Genomic DNA, 22,975 nt, shown 5'->3' on the forward strand with positions numbered 1-22,975 from the left:
TAAGGGCAGGGCAGGGCAGTGAAAACCTTATCAATAAGTAAACCAAGAGCCTAGTTATAAGCTGATGCTTGGGGAAGAAAGTCTTTGAGGACGGTGAAGACAAACACCTTGTTGAACAATGCGAAAGCGCAGGTGTCTACGCCACGTCAAATATACAGGCGTTTGATGCATGGCTAGTAAAATCTAAACGGTAACGACTGGTGACTGTCCGATAAATATAACGTTACCGCCGACGACCGCCCGAGGGAGAAGAAGAGGAGAACCCATCGAGACGAGACGACGGCGGTAGCGGAGGGGAGAAGGTGTGTTGCAGTAGTTGACCCAGTGCCGCACCCCTGAAGACCACATGGCAACGGGGTACCTAGAAGGACAAGAAACTAGACTTCAAAACTCGCACTCGTTAACAGTTGGCTTTTATCTTTGGATTGGTGAGCATGAATTCTGGCCCCTCATAGCTTAATCTAGCTAGGTATAGGGGGTGGGATAAGGATAAGGGGATTGTTAAGATAGTTGTTTTCCCTTGATGTGCCGTGTGTTCCCCATTCCCTGTATAAGTATAGTTATTTTGTATTTGCCTGTAATTTTATACTAGTAACTTTTCATAAGATTGTTAATTTCTATTTCAATAAATCTTGGTTTTGCTTACATCCAAACCACCTGTCTACTCAAGTCTTTTCTGTATCGCCGCCTGTACCTAAGTCTGGTGTCTAGAACCCAGGGGCATGGGAGCGATTCGAACCGCTCATAAACAGTCAGAGGCATAACTGACTGGGCGTACGCGCCACCCCACACCACCCCCTACAGTTGGGCCTAGGACACTGCCCTGAGGAACTCCTGCAGTGATGTCCTGGGACTGTAATGATTGACCTTCAACCACCACAACCATCTTCCTTTGTGCTAGGTATGACTCCAGCCAGTGGAGAGTTTTCCCCCTGATTCCCATTGACTTCAGTTTTACTAGGGCTCCTTGATGCCATACTCAGTCAAATGCTGCCTTGATGTCGAGGGCAGTCACTCTCACCTCACCTCTGGAATTCAGCTCCATTGTCCATGTTTGGACCAAGGCTGTAATGAAGTCGGGAGCTGAGTGGTCTTGGCGGAACCCAAACTGGGCATCAGTGAGCAGGTTATTGGTAAGTGCCGCGGGTGGCTCGGAGGTCAGACCGGGTGGAAGGAGAGCCAGGGAGAAGCTGGCCCCGGGACGTCGGTACCACGGCGGCTGAAGATTGTCGGGCAGGAGTGCGGGATAGGCAGAGCGAGGCGAGAGCGGACCCTATTGTGATGGCGCCGATGAAGATGGCTGCTGTCCTTGCGGGCTCCGTGCGTACCAGGCAGCTAAGTGTCCTTTGCTGCTTGGTGCGCTCGGCTCATTAAGAAAAAAGCATTTCTCTGACTGGATTTCACTTGCTGTATTTGGTTATGTGACAAATAAATAAAATTGAAATTGAATTGATGATACCTTCCATCACTTTGCTGATGATTGAGAGTAGACTGATGGGGCGGTAATTGGCCGGATTGGATTTGTCCTGCTTTTTGTGGACAGGACATACCTGGGCAGTTTTCCACATTGTCAGATAGATGCCAGTGTTGTAGCTGTACTGGAACAGCTTGGCTAGAGGCGTGGCTAGTTCTGGAGCACAAGTCTTCAGCACGATAGCCGGGTTGTTGTCGGGGCCCATAGCCTTTGCTGTATCCAGTGCACTCAGCCATTTCTTGATATCACGTGGAGTGAATGGAATTGGCTGAAGACAGGCTTCTGTGATGGTGAGGACCTAGGGAGTAGGCCGATATAGATCATCCACTCGGCACTTCTGGCTGAAGATGGTTGCAAACTCTTCAGCCTTGTCTTTTGCACTCACGTGCTGGGCTCCACCATCATTGAGGATGGAGATATTCATGGAGCCTCCTCCTCCCATTATTTGTTTAATGGTCCACCGCCATTCAGAACTGGATATGGCAGGACTGCAGAGCTTTGATCTTATCCATTGATTGTGGGATCGCTTTGCTCTCTCTATAGCATGCTGCTTCTACTTTTTAGCATGCATGTAGTCCTGTGTTGCAGCTTCCCCAGGTTGGCACCTCATTTTTAGGTACACCTGGTGCTGCTCTGGGCATGCTCTTCTACACTCATTTTTGAACCATGGTTGGTCCCCTGGCTTGGTGGTAATGGTAGAGTGAGGGATATGCTGGTCCATGAGGTTACAGATTGTGGTGGAATACAATTCTGCTGCTGCTGATGGCCCACAGCGCCTCATGGATGCCCAGTTTTGAGCTGCTAGATCCATTCCGAATCTATCCCATTTAGCACGATGGTAATTCCACACAACACGATGGAGGGCATTCTCAGGGTGAAGACGAGACTTCATCTCCACAATGACTGTACGGTGGTCACTGCTACCAATGCTGTCATGGACAGATGCATCTGCGACAGGTAGATTGGTGAAGACGAGGTCATGTAGGAAACGCGGCTGCCAATTTGTGTACAAACATCAATGAGATAAATGACCAGATAATCTGTTTTTTTCTTTAGGTGTTGGTTAGCCAGGATACTGGAGAGAACGCTCTTGCTCTTCTTCAAATAGTGCCATGGGATCTTTTACATCCACCTGAGCAGGCAGACGGGGCCTGAGTTTAACATTTCATCTGAAAGACACCCTATCAGTACTGCACTGCAGTGTCATCTTAGATAATGTGCTCAAGTCTCTGGAAAGGGACTTCAACCCACAACCTTCTGACTCGGAGGCGTAAGCGCTACCACTGAGCCATGGCTAACACAATGAGCAGCTGCAGTTGTAGTTTTGCACTCCTGAGTACTAAATGGATTTTGTTCTTAATATCTGCTTATAATTTTAGTTTAGGAAGACCGAAGCCATTGTTTTTGGCCCCCACCACTAACTCCGTTCCCTAGACACTGACTCCATCCCTCTCCCTAACATCTGTCTGAGGCTGAACCACACTGTTTGCAACCTTGATGTCATATTTGACCCTGAAATGAGCTTCTAACCACATATCCACAGCCAAACTAAGACCGTCTATTTCCACCTCCGGAACATCACCTGTCTCTGCCCTTGCCTCCACAGTTGAAACCCTCATCCATGCCTTTGTTACCTCTAGATCTGACTATTCCAATGCACTCCTGGCTGGCCTCCCACGTTCTATCCTGCATAAACTTGACATCATCCAAAACTCGGCTTCTCGTGTCCTAACTCGCACCAAGTCCCATTCACCCATCACCCCTGTGCTTACTGGCCTACATTGGCTCCCGGTTAAGCAACACCTCGATTTCAAAATACTCATCCGTGTTTTCAAATCCCTCCATGGTCTCAGCCTTCCTTATCTCTGTAATTTCCTTCAGCCCCACAACCCCCCGAGATATCTGCGCTCCTCTAATCCTGCCCTCTTGAACATCCCTGATTATAATTGCTCAACCATTGGTGGCCGTGCCTTTTGTTGCCTAGGCCCTAAGCTCTGGAACTCCCTGCTAAACTCTCCACCTCTCTTTCCTCCTTTAAGACGCTCCTTAAAACCTACCTCTTTGAGCAAGCTTTTGGTCACCTGCCCTAATTTCTCCTTATGTGGCTCGGTGTTAAATTTTTCATCTTAAAGCACTCCTGTGAAGTACCTTGGGATGTTTTATTACCTTAAAGGCGCTATATAAATACAAGTTGTTGTTGAGCAAATACACTGGTAAAGGAAGGTATATAAATGCAGTCCTAGTCATGACCTAGTCTTCTACACTTGATCAGTGGTAAAAATTTGTTAGCCAGGTCAATGATCAGTTTTCATAGTTCTGCCACAGTTTATTAATCTCTGTCTAATTTGAATGCATTTAGAAATAATAAGTAATTTCAAAGTAATATTTACTGAGCATCTCCAATGGATCAAGAGGTGAAAATGAACCAACCAGTGTGGTCATGAACCATGCAGACCAGAAAGCTTTGCAATTTAATCCCTGGTTTATAATTATTTTGCTGATTTCATCCAGGGTGGTATGAAAGGTGATATGATTGGCCCAAGTGTCCCTGAACTAGGGAAGGGAACAATCAATTGGGTTCATGCTCCTGATCACTATCATTGACTCCTGCTGGAGAATGCATGTGTGTGGGTTTTGGGTGAGAAGGACAGGACCAGATTTGGCTATGTTCTTGAATGTGTTGTCGCTTCCCAAATCCCAAATTTGTGCCCATCTTTCCTGCAATTCCATGTTTGAATCCCTCCAATCAGGTTTCTGCCCTTGCCACAGTACCGAGACGGCTCTCATCAAAGTCACAAATGACATCCTTTGTGACTGTGACAAAGGTAAACTATCCCTCCTCATCCTTCTTGACTTGTCTGCAGCCTTTGACACGGTTGACCACTCCATCCTTCTCCAATGCCTCTCCACCATCGTCCAGCTGGGTGGGACTTCACTCGCCTGGTTCCATTCTTATCTTTCTAATCATAGCCAGAGAATCACCTGCAATGGCTTCTCTTCCAGCTCCCACATCGTTACCTCTGGTGTCCCCCAAGGATCTATCCTTGGCCCCCTCCTATTTCTCATCTACATGTTGCCCCTTGGCAACATCATCCAAAAACACAGCATCAGTTTCCACATGTATGCTGACGACACCCAGCTCTACCTCACTACCACTTCTCTCAGCCCTTCCATGGTCTCTAAATTGTCTGACTGCTTGTCCAACATCCAGTTCTGGATGAGCAGAAAGTTTCTCCAATTAAATTTTGGAAAGACTGAAGCCATTGTTTTCGGTCCCTGCCACAAACTCCGTTCCCTAGCCACTGACTCCATCCCTCTCCCTAACATTTGTCTGAGGCTGAATCACACTGTTCGCAACCTTGGTGTCATATTTGACCCTGAAATGAGCTTCCGACCACATAGCCGCAGCATAACTAAGACCGCTTATTTCCACCTCCGTAACATCGCCCATCTCTGCCCTTTCCTCAGCTCGCCCGCTGCTGAAACCCTCATCCATGCGTTTGTTACCTCTAGACTTGACTATTCCAACGCACTCCTGGCTGGCCTCCCACATTCTACCCTACATAAACTTGAGATGATCCAAAACTCGGCTGCCTGTGTCCTAACTCGCACCAAGTCCCGTTCACCCATCCCCCCTGTGCTCACTGACCTATATTGACTCCTGGTTAAGCAACACCTCGATTTCAAAATTCTCATCCTTGTTTTCAAATCCCTCCATGGCCTCGCCCCTCCCTATCTCTGTTATTTCCTTCAACCCCACAACCCCCCCAAGATATCTGCGCTCCTCTAATTCTGGCCTCTTGAGCATCCCTGATTATAATCGCTCAACCATTGGTGGCCGTGCCTTCTGTTGCCTATGCCCTATGCTCTAGAATTCCCTCCCTGAACCTCTCCACCTCACTACCTCTCTTTCCTTCTTTAAGATGCTCCTTAAAACCTACCTCTTTGACCAAGCTTTTGGTCACCTGCCCTAATTTCTCCTTATGTGGCTCGGTGTCAATTGTTTTGTCTTTTAATACTCCTATGAAGGGCCTTGGGACGTTTTACTAAGTTAAAGGCGCTATATAAATACAAGTTGTTGTTATATTGCCTATTATGGTTGAATAGCTCACAGACACTCCAGGTCCAGGCTCACACAAGTAAAGTGACCAATTATGTGAAGGTTTGGAGGGCACCCTGTACCCATGGAACCATAATTCTTGTGTGGCAGCACCTTTGGTAAAGGAGGGTTAAAAGGAAGGGATAAACTGGAAACAAATTTTAAATAGATTTCTCCCAAATAAATGTAAAGTTGAACTAAATTGCCATTAACTACTAGAGTTTCTCATCTCCACTATAGTAGCCACTGGAATGAGTACTCTTAATTCAAATTTTCTTCAGCACGAAACTCCCATTTTGCTGTGTCGTTTGCTTTATTTAATTGAAATTATTGGATAATTGGATTTTGTTAGTGATAAAAGGACTTTTAATAGTTCGGTGTGGAGTGTATTATATTTGAAGTTAATTTATCATTTACACTTTAAAAAACACAACGTTTCGAGTTACTCATCAAATTCCTAAATAAATGAACTGCTCCAGGAGGAAATGACGTTAGAGGGAATATGAGAAGTGTGTGTTTGAGTTAGAGACAGCAGTGGCGGCTCGGTGGCGAGTATTAGATATTCAGGGCACGTTGCTACCTGGTGTTGTAGAGACTGGGGTTTTACACAGACACTGAGCGTCAGTGCAGCGCAGACACCATGGCAGAAACTTCAGAAAAAGTGCCCATAGCCCTGGCAGGACCAGCTGACGTGGAGCAATGCCTGCCACCTGTAAGTACTTTGGAGAGAGAAAAAAGTCCTCAAAAGTCTCAGTTACTGGTACTTTTGGATTAATATTTTAGAACAAACTCTATGCAAACTTTCAAAGCTTAGCAAGTAGTGTCTAGAAATTTGTAAATCACATCAACCTTAAGCGTTTCTTCGAGCATGAGAAAATGGATTGATTAGTGATTGAAAACATATTTGGTTTTGTTGTTTTATATTGCAAGAAGGTGTGTTTTATCAAATTCTTCCAAAGGCCCGGATTTCAAAGTGGTTGAACGTGCAGGAACCGGTGGTAACTCTGGAGATCAGTACAAGTGGCAATGAAAATGGTAGCTGCCAAGACAAGATACTGCATCGTTTTATCCAGCAGACTTCATTCAGTTGCGCGGGGTTAGGTACAATATAAGTTTCTCCAGAAACTGTTTTAGACATCAGTTTCTTTCTGATGTCAGTTTCCAATGAAATCTAGTTTTCAAAGTTAAGTTTATGAGCTCACCATACAGGAGCCGTGTAGCGGTGCGGTGCATGTTTGCTCTGTGTTTAATGCTGTATGGCCCTTCGTTTTGAGATCATTGCCGTTTAAGAGTTGCTTTCTGTCTGTTTTAAAGGCATATGCCGTGGCCGTCAAACCCTCCAGCAGCGGCCGCCTGTTGAAGATAGGCGCCGTGGTTCTCATCACCGGCGCTGCTCTGCTCGTCCTCGGAGCTATTGGTGCTTTTTACTTCTGGAAGATCAATGACAAAAATGTAAGCAACGCATCCCCAGTATTTTATTAAATTATTCCCCCCCCCCCCCCCTCGCCCCCTTCCAAATAGAAATGTGAAGCAGACGTTAGCTGGGTCGAAGCCTATAGGTGTTGTGACAGCGATCAGGCTGTCTGTGAAAGTTTGATGGTCTCTTGGCTGCACTAGGACCGGCTGGTGTGGCACCATTTACTCATTTTAACAGAATCGCCTCCCTGTGCAGATCACTGCCGACTGCGGGATTGCATTCCCTTTTACTGCGGATAATTGTGCAGTGTCGTACCAGAATCCAGGTTGTACTGTCTTACTTGCCCTGTTCATTTTGCGAGAAAAAATGTGGATGGTTCGAAGTTCTGGCAGTAACCCGGGCTGGTGATCGCTAGTGGTGTACAGATGGTGGAAAATGTCAATCAATATTTGACCATAGCTGTGCAGTTAGAAATGAGAAGGGTTGAAATATTAAATAATAAAATGATAGAAGTATTGAACCAAACTGATGTTCAAGGTGTGTGGGATTGAGAAACGCAGACAGTGCTTTCTCCTCCTGCACCCCCTCCTATTTGTAACTAACAGTTCGGTAAAGTTTTGGAGTACATCTCTGCCCAAACCAACCCCCCCCCCCCCCCCCCCCACCCCCCAGGTCAAAGATGATGGTTATTTAGCAATAAACTAATATTGGGATAGGATGACTTGCCGATGTTTACACTTGGTTGTAATGTTTGAGATAAATGTGGATTTTAAACAGCAGCTAAAAAGTCTCTGGAGCCAAGGCTGCCGTTTCTCCGAGAGGAATCTAGGAATCCAGTTTAGGACAAGGCCGCCCTTATATTGTGGAATTCCATCGGTGAGAGAGGCTGCTCTGTTGGCACTGCAAGAAGAAACTACCAGTCAGGCTTTTCCACTGGATGTGAGATGAATAGTCATGATTTCTTGAGAGCAGCCATTTTCTATTCTTGGTAAAATACATATTAATTAAACTAAATTCCCTCTCGGCTATGGATGATGAAGTCTGGAAACCCAAGGAGGTGGAAATGGAGGGTTATTGGATCTTGTCCCAACCAAGAGGGTGATTTTCAGCTGTTACCTGCCCCATTTATGCTGGAAAGTAAGGCGGCTGGCAGTAGCAAATTGAAAAAAATGTGTCTGCCAATTGGCCCACCCACCTGAAATAGGCAGGAGCCTTATTAAAATATTTAAATCAGTGTCCTAATGATGGCAGTTGTAGAACTCTGGTGCCATTTCCATGTCCAGTGTGTGAGCCTGCATCACACACGCTCTGCCTATTGCTACCAGGGGTTGAGTGGCCTAACCAAACTTAATGGGAGCTCAGAAAATGGCTCCAAGATTTTTTTTAACAGCAATTTTTTGGGGCCAGGTTCCGGCCTCTCACTGGAGCCATTGGGCAGTCATAGTGCCCGACTCACCCACTGCATGTGTGCCCCAGTTGAAAATTGTCCTAAAATCCTATTTCCCCTCATGGGTTAATGCTTTTTTTCTGGTTTGTTTGTTCCTTTACTTAGTCATTTCTATTTCTTCTCTTCTGTTCTTCAAGAAGACTGATGATGCAATCATTATGACAAGATTTCACAGTAATACGGTGTCACTTATAAACAGGACTAAACACTATTAGATTATTTTCATACTATGGGTATGGTAGCAAAGTAGTTATGTTACTGGACTAATAATCTCACGAGAACTTGAGTTCAAATCTCACCGTGGCAGTTTGAAGATTTGAATTCAGTTTTTAAAAATTTGGAAATAAAAAGCTGGTATCAGTAAAAGTGAGCATTAAACTGTTAGATTATCATAACAACCCAAGTGGCTCACTAATGTCCTTTAGAGAAGAAAATCTGCTGTCTTTACCCGGTCTGGCCTATGTGATCCAGTCCCGCGCCCATGTGATCCAGTCCCGCGCCCATGTGATCCAGTCCCGCGCCCATGTGATCCAGTCCCGCGCCCATGTGATCCAGTCCCACGCCCATGTGATCCAGTCCCGCGCTCATGTGATCCAGTCCCGCGCCCATGTGATCCAGTCCCGCGCCCATGTGATCCAGTCCCGCGCCTATGTGATCCAGTCCCACGCCAATGTGATCCAGTCCCGCGCCAATGTGATTGGATTGCTGGACCACAACAACTCAGTCAGTTGTATCAAACTGCTACCAGTGGTTCAAGACGAAGGCCCACCAGCACCTTCTCATGGAAACTAGGGATGGGCAATAAATGCCGGCCTCACCAGCGACGCCCAATAATTTCCGAAAAGTCTTATTCTTGTTCATGGTGGTCATAGTAATTATTTTCTGAGCATTAGAACTGATGGGAACAGTCTTTTTGTCCCAATAAGCCTGTCTCTTTTCCAGAGATCTGTCCCACCTTCTCACCATATTCCTCAGCATTCGGAATAAGGTGGATGAATTAGCAGCGCAAATACAGGTAAATGAATATGATAGGATTGGAATTATGGAAACATGGCTCCAGGATGGCCAAGGCTGGGAACTCAACATCCAGGGGTATTCAATATTCAGGAAAGATAGGCAAAAAGGAAAAGGAGGTGGGGTAGCATTGCTGGTTAAAGAGGGGATTAACACAATTGTAAGGAAAGATATTAGCTCTGATGATGTGGAATCTGTATGGCTAGAACTGAGAAATACCAAGGGGCAGAAAACATTAGTGGGAGTGGTGTATAGACCCCCAAACAGTAATGCAGAGGTTGGGGATGGCACTAAAAGGGAAATTAGTGAAGCGTGCAATAAGGGCACAGCAGTCATCATGGGTGACTTTAATCTACATATAGATTGGGCTAACCAAATTAGTAACAATACTGTGGAGGAGGAATTCCTGGAGTGTATACGGAATGGTTTCCTGGACCAATATGTCGAGGAACCAATTGGGGATCAGGCCATCTTAGACTAGGTATTATGCAATGAGAAAGGATTAATTAGCAATTTTGTTGTGCGAGGCCCCTTAGGTCAGAGCGATCATAATATGATAGAATTCTTCATTAAGATGGAGAGGGAAGTAGTTGACTCAGAGACTAAGGTCCTGAATTTAAATAAAGGGAACTATGATGGTATGAGATGTGAGTTGGGTAGGATTGATTGGGTAATGTCACTCAAAGGGTTGACGGTGGATAGGCAATGGCAAACATTCAAAGATCACATGGATGAACTACAGAATTTGTTTATCCCAGTTTGGCATAAAAATAAATCAAAAAAGGTGACTCAACCGTGGCTAACAAGGGAAATTAGGGATAACATAAGATCCAAAGAGGGCATATAAATTGGCCAAAAAAAGCAGCAAACCTGAGCATTGGTAGCAGTTTAGGATTCAGCAAAGGAGGACAAAGGGATTAATTAAGAGGGGGAATAGATTATGAAAGTAAGCTTGCAGGGAACATAAAAACTGACTGTAAAAGTTTTTATAGATATGAGAAGAGAAAAAGATTGGTGAAGTCAAGCGTAGGTCCCTTGCAGTCAGAATCAGGGGAATTTATAATGGGGAACAAAGAAATGGCAGACCAATTAAATACATATTTTGGTTCTGTCTTCACAAAGGAGGACACAAATAACCTCCCAGAAATGTCGGGGAACATAGGGACTAATGAGGGGGAGGAACTGAAAGAAATCAATATTTGTAGGGAAATGGTGTTGGGGAAGTTGACGGGATCGAAGGCTGATAAATCCCCAGGGCCTGATAATCTACATCCTAGGGTACTTAAGGAAGTGGCCCTGGAGATAGTAGATGCATTGCTGGTCATCTTCCAGAACTCGATCGACTCTGGAACAGTACCCATGGATTGGAGGGTAGCTAATGTTACCCCACTATTCAAAAAAGGTGGTAGAGAAAAAGCGGGGAATTATAGACCAGTAAGCCTGACATCGGTAGTGGGGAAAATGCTAGAGTCCATTATAAAAGATGTAATAGCAGAGCACTTGGAAAGCAGTGACAGGATCGGACAAAGTCAACATGGATTTACAAAAGGTAAATCGTGCTTGACTAATCTACTGGAATTTTTTGAGGATGTAACTGGTAAAATAGCTAAGGGAGAACCAGTGGATGTGGTGTATTTGGACTTTCAGAAGGCTGTCGATAAGGTCCCGCATAAGAGATTAGCTTGTAAAATTAAGGCACGTGGGATTGGGGGCGACGTATTAACTTGGATAGAGAACTGGTTGGCAGATAAAAAGCAAAGAGTTGGAATAAACGGGTCGTTTTCCGAGTGGCAGGCAGTGACTAGTGGGGTACCGCAAGGATCAGTCCTAGGACCCCAGCTTGTCACAATATATATTAATGATCTAGATGAGGGAATTGGATATAGTATCTCCAAATTTGCAGACAACACAAAGCTGGGTGGGAGAGTATGCTGTGAGGTGGATGTTGTGAAACTCCAGTATGATTTGGACAGGTTGGGTGATTGGGCAGAAACATGGCAAATGCACTATAATGTGGATAAATGTGAGGTTATCCACTTTGGTGGCAAAAACAGGAAGGCAGATTATTATTTGAATGGCAATAGATTGGAAGAAGGGGAAGTGCAAAGAGACCTGGGTGTTCTTGTGCACCAGTCGCTGAAGGTAAGCATGCAGGTGCAGCAGGCGGTTAAGAAGGCAAATGGTATGTTGGCCTTCGTAGCAAGAGGGTTCGAGTACAGGAACAAGGATGTCTTGCTGCAGTTGTACAGGACCTTGGTGAGACCGCACCTTGAGTATTGTGTACAGTTTTGGTCGCCTTATCTGAGGAAGGACGTTCTTGCCATGGAAGGAGTGCAGCGAAGATTCACCAGGCTGATACCTGGGATGGCAGGAATGACGTACGAGGAGAGATTGGGTCGATTGGGCTTGTACTCACTGGAGTTTAGAGGATTGAGAGGGGACCTCATCGAAACCTATAAAATTCTGTCAGGCCTGGACAGACTAGATGCAGGAAGGATGTTCCCGATGGCCGGGGAGTCCAGAACTAGGGGTCATAGTCTAAGGATAAGGGGTAAGTCATTTAGGACTGAGATGAGGAGGAATTTCTTCACCCAGAGAGTGGTGAATCTGTGGAATTTTCTACCACAGAAGGCAGTGGAGGCCAATTCATTAAATATATTCAAGAAGGAGTTGGATATATTTCTTAAGGCTAAAGGGATCAAGGGATATGGGGAGAAGGCAGGAACAGGGTACTGAATTTGGATGATCAGCCATGATCTCATTGAATGGCGGAGCAGGCTCGAGGGGCCGAATGGCCTACTCCTGCTCCTATCTTCTATGTTTCAGTCCTTTCTACACTAACACATCCAATTGTCTCTTGAACCCTTTTATATTGTCTGCTTCAATGGCTTTCTTTGGTAACTTACCCCAGAACTCTCTTACTGTTTGGAATTCCCTCCCTAAACCTTTCTGCGCCTCTCTCTCCTCCTTTAAGATGCTCCTTAATAACTACCTCTTTCCTGTCCTAATATCTGTTTCGGTGGCTTGTGTCAAATTTTGTATAATAATTGCTCCTGTGAAGCACCTTGGGATGTTTTACTACAGTAAAGGCGCAATAAAAATCCAAGTTGGTGTTGAGCTGAATTAGACTTTTAGTTCAGTAATGATACCTGCAGCAAAAATACATGTGATGAGCAAAATTTGCGAATTATTTCTAAATATGAATATCATAACTTGGTTACTGGTGTTTTGATTATGTTTGCCACCTAATGCAAATTAGCTAGTGCAAAATCATTCAACAGTATACTCATCTTGAGAACAGTTGGGAATTTTTTTTTATTACTAATTTGTTCACAACTTTTCTAACCTCAGGTTTATGTCCTTTCTGAACAATTCTTAAACAATTAAGTAATATGCAAACATATAAGATTGTGATGGCATTTTTAAGTAAATATTTATTTAAATTTAAAGTATGGCTAAAATAAAATGTTTCCATCGATCAGCTAACTGTAGCCCAGTTAAATTCCAAGTTCAACCTTTAGCGTTTGAAATTATTATTATGATAAATATATTTTTAGATTCTGACACAATGCTAAAAATTAACTCCTCCCTCCAAATTACTGTGAAATAAAAGGAGATCATTGCTGTCACTAGGTCTGCCATCTTGGAGCCAAACCAGTGCAGGAACAGTGCAGTAACAGCAGATTATCCCTGCACTTCGCTAGTTGATCGGTTCATCACTGGATCTGTTATACAATAGTAGACCCAGGAATTTTGAAAAAGTTTTAATTCAACGAAATGAAGGAACAAATAAAACAAATAGATTGAGAGAGGTTGTTAACAACACTTCAGTACTGTATAAGAGAAATGGAACACCTTTTTAAAGGCATAATTCTGACCATGCAGGATAAATACATGCCCAAAACCAACAAGCTGAGACTAAACACATGATCCTAACTGGATTAGCAAACAAATTAAAATTAAGAAAAAGGAGAAAATGATATGTACAAATCCCACAAGGAGAAAAAAGGGGCTCAATGGGATGGATACAAGAAATTACAGAGAAGGTGATCAGCGAGAATAGTGGTGGAGGGGATGGCATAGCAGCTGAAACTAAGCATAACAGCAAGAGGGTAGTGTGAGAAGAGGTGAAAACCAAAAAAGATGCAGTGGGCTTCAAACTCAGCTGTGGCTCAGTGGGTAGCACTCTCGCCTCTGGTTGTTAGTTCAAGTCCCACTTCATGAGACTTCAGCACATAATCTAGGCCGACACTCCAGTGCAGTGCTGAGGGAATGCTGCACTGTCAGCAGGTGCTGTCTTTCGGATGAGACTTTAAACTAAGGCCCCGTTTGCCCTCTCAGGTGGACATAAAAGATCCCATAGCACTATTTCGAAGAAGAGCAGGGGAGTTATCCCCAGTATCCTGGCCAATATTTATCCCTCAATCAACATAACAAAAACAGATTATCTTGTCATTATCACATTGCTGTTTGTGGGAGTTGCTGTGTGCAAATTGGCTGCTGTGTTCCCACAAACTACACTCCAAAAACGTACTTCATTGGCTGTAAAGTGTTTTGAGATGTTCAGTGGTCATCTATATAAATGTAAGTCAGTCTTTCTTCTGAGCACAAAATAGGAAATATTCTGAATGACTGATTCCGCTAATTAGTTACAAAGCAAAGCATGCCCTCTCTAAACAAAGATATCCCAAGTAAAATCAAAGATTTATTGCAAATGAGATGGAAGTCCTAGACAGGCTAAGTGGGCTCAAAACAAATAAGTATCATCTATCCCAGGGAATTTATCAGAGCTGAAAGAAATTAGGAAAGAGATTTGAGAGCACTGATAACCATTGTGAGGGAGTTATTGGACACTGTCCACTTCCCTGCCCTCTCCCCGTAACCCCTAATTCCCTTATCTGCTAGGAAACTGTCTATCTCCATTTTAAATTTATTTAATGTTGTAGCTTCCACAGTTCTCTGGGGTAGCAAATTCCATAGATTTACTACCCTCTGAGTGAAGAAGTTTCTCCTCATCTCAGTTTTGAAAGGGCAGCCCCTTATTCTTAGATTATGCCCCCTAGTTCTAGTCTCACCCATTAGTGGAAACATCCTCCCTGCATCCACCCGATCAAGCCCCCTCACAATCTTATATGTTTCGATAAGATCGCCTCTCATTCTTCTGAACTCCAATGAGTAGAGTCCCAACCTACTCAACCTTTCCTCATACGTCAACCCCCTCATCTCCGGAATCAACCGAGTGAACCTTCTCTGAACTGCCTCGAGAGCAAGTATATCTTTTCTTAAATATGGAAACCAAAACTGCACGCAGTATTCCAGGTGTGGCCTCACCAATACCCTGTATAACTGCAGCAAGACTTCCCTGTTTTTATACTCCATCCCCCTTGCAATAAAAGCCAAGATTCCATTGGCTAGGGTAAATACCCGGGTGTGAATATCGAGTAAATACCCAGGTGTGCATATCAGGAGTAAATACCCAGGTGTGAATATCAGGTTAAATATCCAGGTTTGAATACCAGGTTAAATACTCAGGTTTGAATACCAGGGTAAATACCCAGGTGTGATGACTAGAGTAAATAAAAGGTGTGAATATCAGGGGTAAATACCCAGGTGTGAATATCAGGGTAAATACCCAGGTTTCAATACCAGGGTAAATACCCAGGTGTGTATATCAGGGGGGTAAATACCCAGGTGTGTATATCAGGGGGGTAAATACCTGGATGTGAATATCGAGTAAATACCCAGGTTTGAATACCAGGGTAAATACCTAGGTGTGACTCGGGGTAAATACCCAGGTGTGTATATCGGGTAAATATCCAGGTGTGAATACCAGGGTAAATACCTGGGTGTGAATACTAAGTAAATACCTGGGTGTGAATACCAGGGTAAATACCCAGGTGTGACTATCATGGGTAAATACCCAGGTGTGAATATCAGGTAAATATCCAGGTGCGAATATCTGGGTAAATACCCAGGTGTGAATATGTGGTAAATACCCAGGTTTGAATATCAGGGGCAAATACCCGGGTGTGAATATCAGGGGGTGAATATCCAGGTGTGAATACCAGAGTAAATACCCAGGTGAGTATCAGGGGGTGAATACCCAGGTGTGAATATCGGGGGTAAGTACTGGGTTAACTACCTGGGTGTGAATACTGGGGTAAATACTTGTGTGAGAATAACAGGGTAAATACCCAGGTGTGAGTACCGGGGCAAATACTGTGGTACATACCCAGGTGTGTATACCAGAGTAAATATCTGGGTGTGAATACCAGGATTAAATACTGTGGTAAATATTCGGTTGTAAATGCTGCTGTGAATAACCAAGGGTAAATACTAGGGTGAATAACAGGGTGTGAATACCAGGGGTAACCACTAGGGTGAATAATCAGGGGTAAATACTGGGGTGAATAACCGGGTGTGAATACCAGGGAGAAATACTGTAGTAAATACCACAGCAGCTGGGGAATTTAAATTCAGTTAATTAAATAAATCTGGAATAAAAAGTTAGTATCAGTTATGGTAACCATGAAGCTACTGGATTGTCGTTAAAAAACCCATCTGGTTCACTAATGCCCTTTTAGGGAAGGAATTTTTTTAATTCGCGGTGGCATAGTGGTTAGCACTGTTGCCTCACAGCGCCAGGGACCCGGGTTCGAATCCGGCCTCGGGTGACTGTCTGTGTGGAGTTTGCACATTCTCCCCGTGTTTGCGTGGGTTTTCTCCGGGTGCTCCGGTTTCCTCCCACAGTCCAAAGATGTGCAGGTTAGGTTGATTGGCTATGATAAATTGACCCTTAGTGTTAGGGGGATTAAATACATGGGGTTACGGGGATAGGGTGGGATATGTGTTGGTGCAGGGGTTACGGGGATCGGGTGGAATATGTGTCGGTGCAGGCTCGATGGGCCAAAATGGCCTCTATCTGCACTGTGGGGTTTCTGTGATTCTGTGATACTAGAAGATTGGAAATAAGCTAATGCGCTCCGCATATTGAAAACAGGTGTCAAATCAGACATGGGCAACTACAGACCCACTCGTCTTCCATTCCATGTAAAATAATGGAATTGATTATCAGAAGTACACCTGAGTATCATCTGTACAACAATAAGCGACGTAATAGTATGGAATCAGAGTCATAACTGCACAGAAGGAGGCCATTCGGCCCATCGAGTCCGTGCCGGCTCTCTGTAGAGCAATCCAGTCAGTCCCATTCCCCCACTCTATCCCCGTAGCCCTGCAACTTTATTTCCCTCAAGTGCCTATCCAGTCTCCCCTTGAAAACATTCAGTGTCTCCGCTTCCGCTACTTCCGTCAGCAGCGAGTTCCAGGTCCTCGCCACTCGCTGCGTAAAAAAGTTTTCCTCACGTCCCTCCTGTATCTGTTGCCCAAAACCTTAAATCTGTGTCCCCTAGTCCTTGTACCATCAACTAGCGAGAACAGCCTATCCAAACCCATCATAATCTTATACATCTCTATCAAATCACCCCTCAACCTCCTTTGCTCTAATGAAAGCTAATCCAGCTTCTCCAACCTGTCCTTATAGCTAAGATCCCCAATACCCGGAACCATCCTGGTAAATCTCCTCTGCACCCTCTCAAGGGCCTTCACATCATTCCTAAAGTGTGGTGACCAGAACTGGACGCAATACTCCAGTTGTGGCCTAACCACTGCTTTATAAAGATTCAGCATAACGTCTCTACTTTTGTACTCAATACCGCTATCTATGAAGCCCAAGATCCCATATGCTTTGCTAACCACTCTCTCAATATGTCCCGCCACCTTCAGGGGCCTACACACATTAACTCCCAGGTCCCTCTGTCCCTGCACACTCTTTAAAACTGTGCTATTAAGTGTATATTGCCTCTCCCTGTTCCTTCTGCAAAAATGCATCACCTCACACTTCTCTGTATTAAATTCCATCTGCCCATTCTGCTAGCCTTTCTATGTCCTGTTGCAGTCGATTGGTATCATCTTCACTGTTTGCCACACCCCCAAGTTTGGTGTCATCAGCAAATTTAGAAATTCTACTCTGTATTCCAATATCCAGGTCATATATATAATATATATATTTAAAAAAGCAGTGGCCCCAGCACTGACCCTTGGGGAACACCATTCTCCACTGTCTACCAGTCTGAAAAACAGCCATTTACTACAACTCGCTGTTTTCTATCTTAAAGCCAATTCCATATCCAAGCTGCCACTGACCCACCTATTCCATGAGCCTCAATTTTGTTAACCAGCCTTCTATGTGGGACTTTGTCAAACGCCTTCTAAAATCCATGTAGACCACATCCATTGCATTCCCTTCATCAATCCCCCCTGTTACTTCATCAAAAAATTCAATTAGATTAGTCAAACACGATCTGCCCTTTACAAATCTGTGTTGGCTCTCCTTAATTAACTTAAACCTCTCCAAGTGCCTGTTAATTTTTTCCTTGATTATTGTTTCTAAAACTTTACCCACCACTGATGTTAAACTGACTGGCCTTTAGTTACTAGAATTGTCCTTACACCCTTGAACAATGGTGTCACATTTGCCACTTTCCAATCCTCCGGCATCTCCCCTGCATTTGGGGAAGATTGGAAAATTATGGCAAGCCCTTCCACTATCTCCTCCCCCAATTCCCTTAGCAACCTGGGATGCAAGCCATCTGGACCAGGCGACTTATCCACTCTAAGCATTCTCAGCCTTTGTAGTACACCCTATATATCAATTTTCATCCCTTCCATTGCTTCTACCTTTTCCACTTCTGCCGATATTTTGTCAGCATCCACCTCCTTAGTAAACACCGATACAAAGTACTCATTGAGTATTCTAGCCTTGCCCTGCACCGCTAAGCATATATCATCTTCTTTGTCCCTAATAGTCTCCACCCCGCCTCTTACTACCCGCTTACTGTTTACATGCCAGTAGAAGATTTTTGGGTTCCTTTTTATGTTAACTGTCATTCTACTCTCATATTCTCTCTTTGCCAATCTTACTTTCATCTTCACTTCCCCTCTCAACTTATTGTATTTAGTCTGGTTCTCCCTTGAAGAATTCACCTGACATGCATCATACACCCTCTTTTTTTTGTTTCATCATCTTCTCTATCTCCCTCGTCATCCAAGGAGCCCTTGCTTTGATTCCCTTACCCTTCCCTCTTGTTGGAATGTACCTAGCCTGTACTTGGAACATCTCCTCCTTTAAAGATCACCCATTGTTCTCAGCATAGATTCGGAAGTGGAAGATTCAGCTTGACCGACTTCTTCAACTTCTTTGAGGAAGTAACGGCACAAGTGGACTGTGGTAAGCCCAATGGCATGGTGCACCATAACTTTCAAAAGATAAAGGCCTAGAAATTCGCTATCGCCGCGCCAGGTCTTTAGCGCCCGAAATTTAGCGCTCGCCCGGATTCCCGTAGCGCCCGCCTGAAATTCAGTTGCAGCGACCCAAGACGGAGGCGGGTGCTATTGCAGGGTTTGGCCGCCTCGCTTGGGGCGCTGAAAGTCCGTTTCAGGCGTTCAGCTGCCGCTGCGCCACCCGATGCGGTGCGGCAGGCTGGGGTACTGCAGGCCTCCTCCTTCTCTTAAGGAGGAGCTGCCTGCAGCCGTGAGATCGCCGCTGGATTCCCCCAGCAAATGAGCCCGGCACCACGGAGAACTGCCGGGCTCGAGGGGGTCAGACACCAATGCCGCGGGGGGGTGGTGTGGGAGTCCGGGGAGGAAGGAGCGGCCAATCGGCCGCCGGGAAAGCGGCCGGCCGCCCCTCCACCTTTATGCGCCGGCCTCTCGGAGCTGCAAGGCCCCGTTTTTCAAACGCTGTTTGCGGCCGCTACGGGCGAGGCGGCCGCAACTGAATTTGGCAGTCGGCACGGAATCGCATTGGAACCGGGGCGCTGCGCACACCGATGACGTCATCGGTGCCGGCGCAGCGCTACCGGCTAACGCCGATGTTAGGGACCAACTGAATTTCGGGCACTAAAAAACTTCCGGCGCAAACCACTCTTTAGCCAATAAGTGGGTGCAAACGCGACTGAATTTCTAGGCCAAAGTTCCACACGAGGGGCTATTAATTAGACTTAAAACTGTGTGGATTCCGAGTATGGATAAGGAAGTGGTTGAAGGGTAGGTGACAATGAGTACTCATTAATTATGTTGGAATGATGTAGGGTGGGGGGTTGACTAAGTTGGGTGCCTCAGGATCGGTGCTGAGACCACTACTGTTTCTAATTTACATGGATGACCTGGATCAGAAACTTAACTGCAAAGTGGTCAAATTTACAGATGATGTTAAACTCGAAGAGGCGGTGGGGAGGCCGCTCAGAAATTAGAGAACAAGTTGGACAAGATATGTAAGTGGGCGGATCAATGGGAGATAAAATTTGATGCAAACAAATATAAAGTGAGACATATAGGAAGAAAAAAATAAATAATAGGCTTACTCCATGAAAGGTGATGAAATAGCTACGGGAGAAGTTGAAAGATGCGTCTTAGTTGATTCAACGCAGTAATCCAAAAAGCTAATAAGATATTGAACTACAGTATATAGCCAAAACGGTACAATATCATTTAGAGGAGTAATGATCAAACTTTATACTTCTCTAGTCAGACTGCATCTTGAAAACTGCTTTCAGTTCTAGCCACCAAGAAAGGAGAGATATTCTAGTGCTGGAAGCAATATTGACACAAGGCTGCTTCCCAGTGTCAGGGGGCTGAGTTGTGAGGAATTATTGGAGAATGTTGGACTTTTCAGCCTGGAAGGAAGGTGCCTGAGAGTGACCTTATAGATGTAGATAAGATTGTTAACAACTGCAACTGTTAACCCAGAATATTAATTTAAATTTAACTAACTGCAAAGGGTAGAACTATGGGGCACAGGTTTATAACAGAGCAGTTAGTTTTAAGACAGCTATCGGCACATTTTTCATAAAACAAACAGACCTGTCACATCCAGTCATGAATGGTGGTGGAGGAGGCTCAATGAACATCCCCATCCTCAATGATCGCGGAGCTCAACACGTGAGTGCAAAAGACAAGGCTGAAGCATTCGCAATCATCTTCAGCCAGAAGTGCTGAGTGCATGATCCAACTCAGCCTCCTCCTGAGGTCCCCACCATCACAGAAACCAGTACTCAGCCAATTCAATTCACTCCACATGATATCAAGAAATGGCTGAGCGTGCTAGATACTGCAAAGGCTGTGGGCCCCAACAACATCCTGGCTGAAGTGCTGATGACTTGGGCTCCAGAATTAGCCATGCCTCTAGTCCAGCTGTTCCAGTACAGCTACAACACTGGCATCTACCTGACAATGTGGAAAATTGCCTAGGTATGTCCTGTCCACAAAAAACAGGACAAATCCAATCTGCCCAATTACTGCCCCATCAGTCTACTCTCAATCATCAGCAAAGTGATGGAAGGTGTCATGACAGTGTTATCAAGCGGAACTTGCTTACCAATAACCTATTCACCGATACTCGGTTTGGGTTCTGTCAGCACCACTCGGCTCCAGACCTCATTACAGCCTTGGTCTAAACAAGGACAAAAGAGCTGAGTTCTAGAGGTAAGTTGAGAGTGACTGCCCTTGACATCAAGGCAGCATTTGACTGAGTATGGCATCAAGGAGCCCTAGTAAAACTGAAGTCAATGGGAATCGGGGGAAAACTCTCCACTGGCTGGAGTCATACCTAGCACAAAGGAAGATGGTTGTGGTGGTTGGAGGACAACCATCACAGCCCCAGGACAGCGCTGCAGCAGTTGCTCAGGGCAGTGTCCTAGGCCCAACCAACTTCAGCTGCTTCATCAATGACCTTCCCTCCATCATAAGGTCAGAAGTGGGGATGTTCGCTGATGAATGCACAATGTTCCGTTCCATTTGCAACTCCTCTGATAATGAAGCAGTCCATGCCCACATGCAGCAAGACCTGGATGACAATCTGGCATGGGCAAGCAACATTCACGCCACACAAGTGCCAGGCAATGACTATCTCTAACAAGCGATCATCTAACCACTGCCCCATGACATTCAATGGAATTACCATTGCCAAATCCCCCACCATCAACATCCTGGGGTCACCATTGACTAGAAATTTAACTGGACCAGCCACATAAATACTGTGCCTACAAGAGCAGGTCAGAGGCTGGGCATTCTGCAGCGAGTGTCTCACCTCCTGACTCCCCAAAGCCTTTCCACCATCTACAAGGCACAAGTCAGGAGTGTGATGGAATACTCTCCACTTGCCTGGATGAGTGCAGCTCCAACAACACTCAAGAAGCTCGACACCATCCAGGACAAAGCAGCCCAATTGATTGGCACCCCATCCACCACCTTAAACATTCACTCCCTCCACCATCGACGTACCGTGGCTGCAGTGTGTACCATCTACAAGATGCACTGCAGCAACTCGCCAAGGCTTCTTCAACAGCACCTCCCAAACCCGCAACCTCTTCCACATAGAAGGACAAGGGCAGCAGGTGCATGGGAACACTACCACCTCCAAGTTCCCCTCCAAGTTACACACCATCCTGACTTACATAGAAACATAGAAGATAGGAGCAGGAGTAGGCCATTCGGCCCGTCGAGCCTGCTCCACCATTCAACGAGATCATGGCTGATCATCCAAACCCTAGCACCCGGTCCCTACACTGACAGCCATCCCACCCAAGCCCTATCCCCGTAACCCCACGTATTTAATCCCCCCTAACACTAAGGGTCAATTTTTATCATGGCCAATCAACCTAACCCGCACATCTTTGGACTGTGGGAGCAAACCGGAGCACCCGGAGAAAACCCACGCAAACACGGGGAGAATGTGCAAACTCCACACAGACAGTCACCTGAGGCCGGATTTGAACCCGGGTCCCTGGCGCTGTGAGGCAACAGTGCTAACCACTATGCCACCGTGCTATCGATGATTAGAAATATATCGCCGATCCTTCACTGTCGCTGGATCAAAATCCTGGAACTCCCTCCCTAACAGCACTGTGAAAGTTCCTTCACCTCATGGACTGCAATGGTTCAAGAAGGCTGCTCATCACCAGCTTCTCAAGGACAGTAAGGGATGGGCAATAAATGCATCCCTTGAATGAATAAAAAAAAGCTCTTGACTTTGTATAATATTGTAAAACGGGTGATAGCGAATCAGCAATCTATTTTACATCACCCTGATTTTTACTTCCATGAAAGTAAAAATCGGGAGAGATGTAAAATGCAAATTTTTCTTCCTTTCGTTATCATTTAAGAATAGAATTGGATGGTACAATGGGGTGATATTAGGATCTCGGGATGGATGAATCAAGTTGAGGGTGAATGGCCTTGCTTATCTGTAATTACCTTGTGACACCCTTGAAACATACCCTGAATTGGATACATGCCACACTAAATACTGTAAAAATGCTTTGAAAGGAATTACAATAGTAAGAGGAACATCTTCACATTAAATCCATGTTTAAAAATAAAAGCAAGTACCCTGCACTGTTTATTTAATCTGGATAATTGTTTAGAGAACAATGATGAGTTTGAATCCTTGTACAGCACTAACAA

General features: G+C 45.0%; 1 protein-coding gene across 1 annotated transcript in view; it reads left to right on the forward strand.

The window, feature by feature from the left end:
* The first annotated feature begins 6,060 nt into the window (after positions 1–6,060).
* Positions 6,061–22,975, forward strand: part of LOC147111582 (leukocyte cell-derived chemotaxin 1-like) — a 40,548-nt gene continuing 23,633 nt past the window's right edge. Inside the window, exons 1-2 of the mRNA XM_085998647.1 lie at positions 6,061–6,285; positions 6,888–7,025. Of these exons, the coding sequence (XP_085854773.1) occupies positions 6,214–6,285; positions 6,888–7,025 (210 nt within the window). The 5' untranslated portion in view covers positions 6,061–6,213. The remainder of the gene's footprint in view (positions 6,286–6,887; positions 7,026–22,975) is intronic.

This window comes from Somniosus microcephalus, chromosome 10, assembly GCF_052327205.1.
Source record: "Somniosus microcephalus isolate GS21.2 chromosome 10, FLI_Smic_1.0, whole genome shotgun sequence".
NCBI lineage: Eukaryota > Metazoa > Chordata > Chondrichthyes > Squaliformes > Somniosidae > Somniosus > Somniosus microcephalus.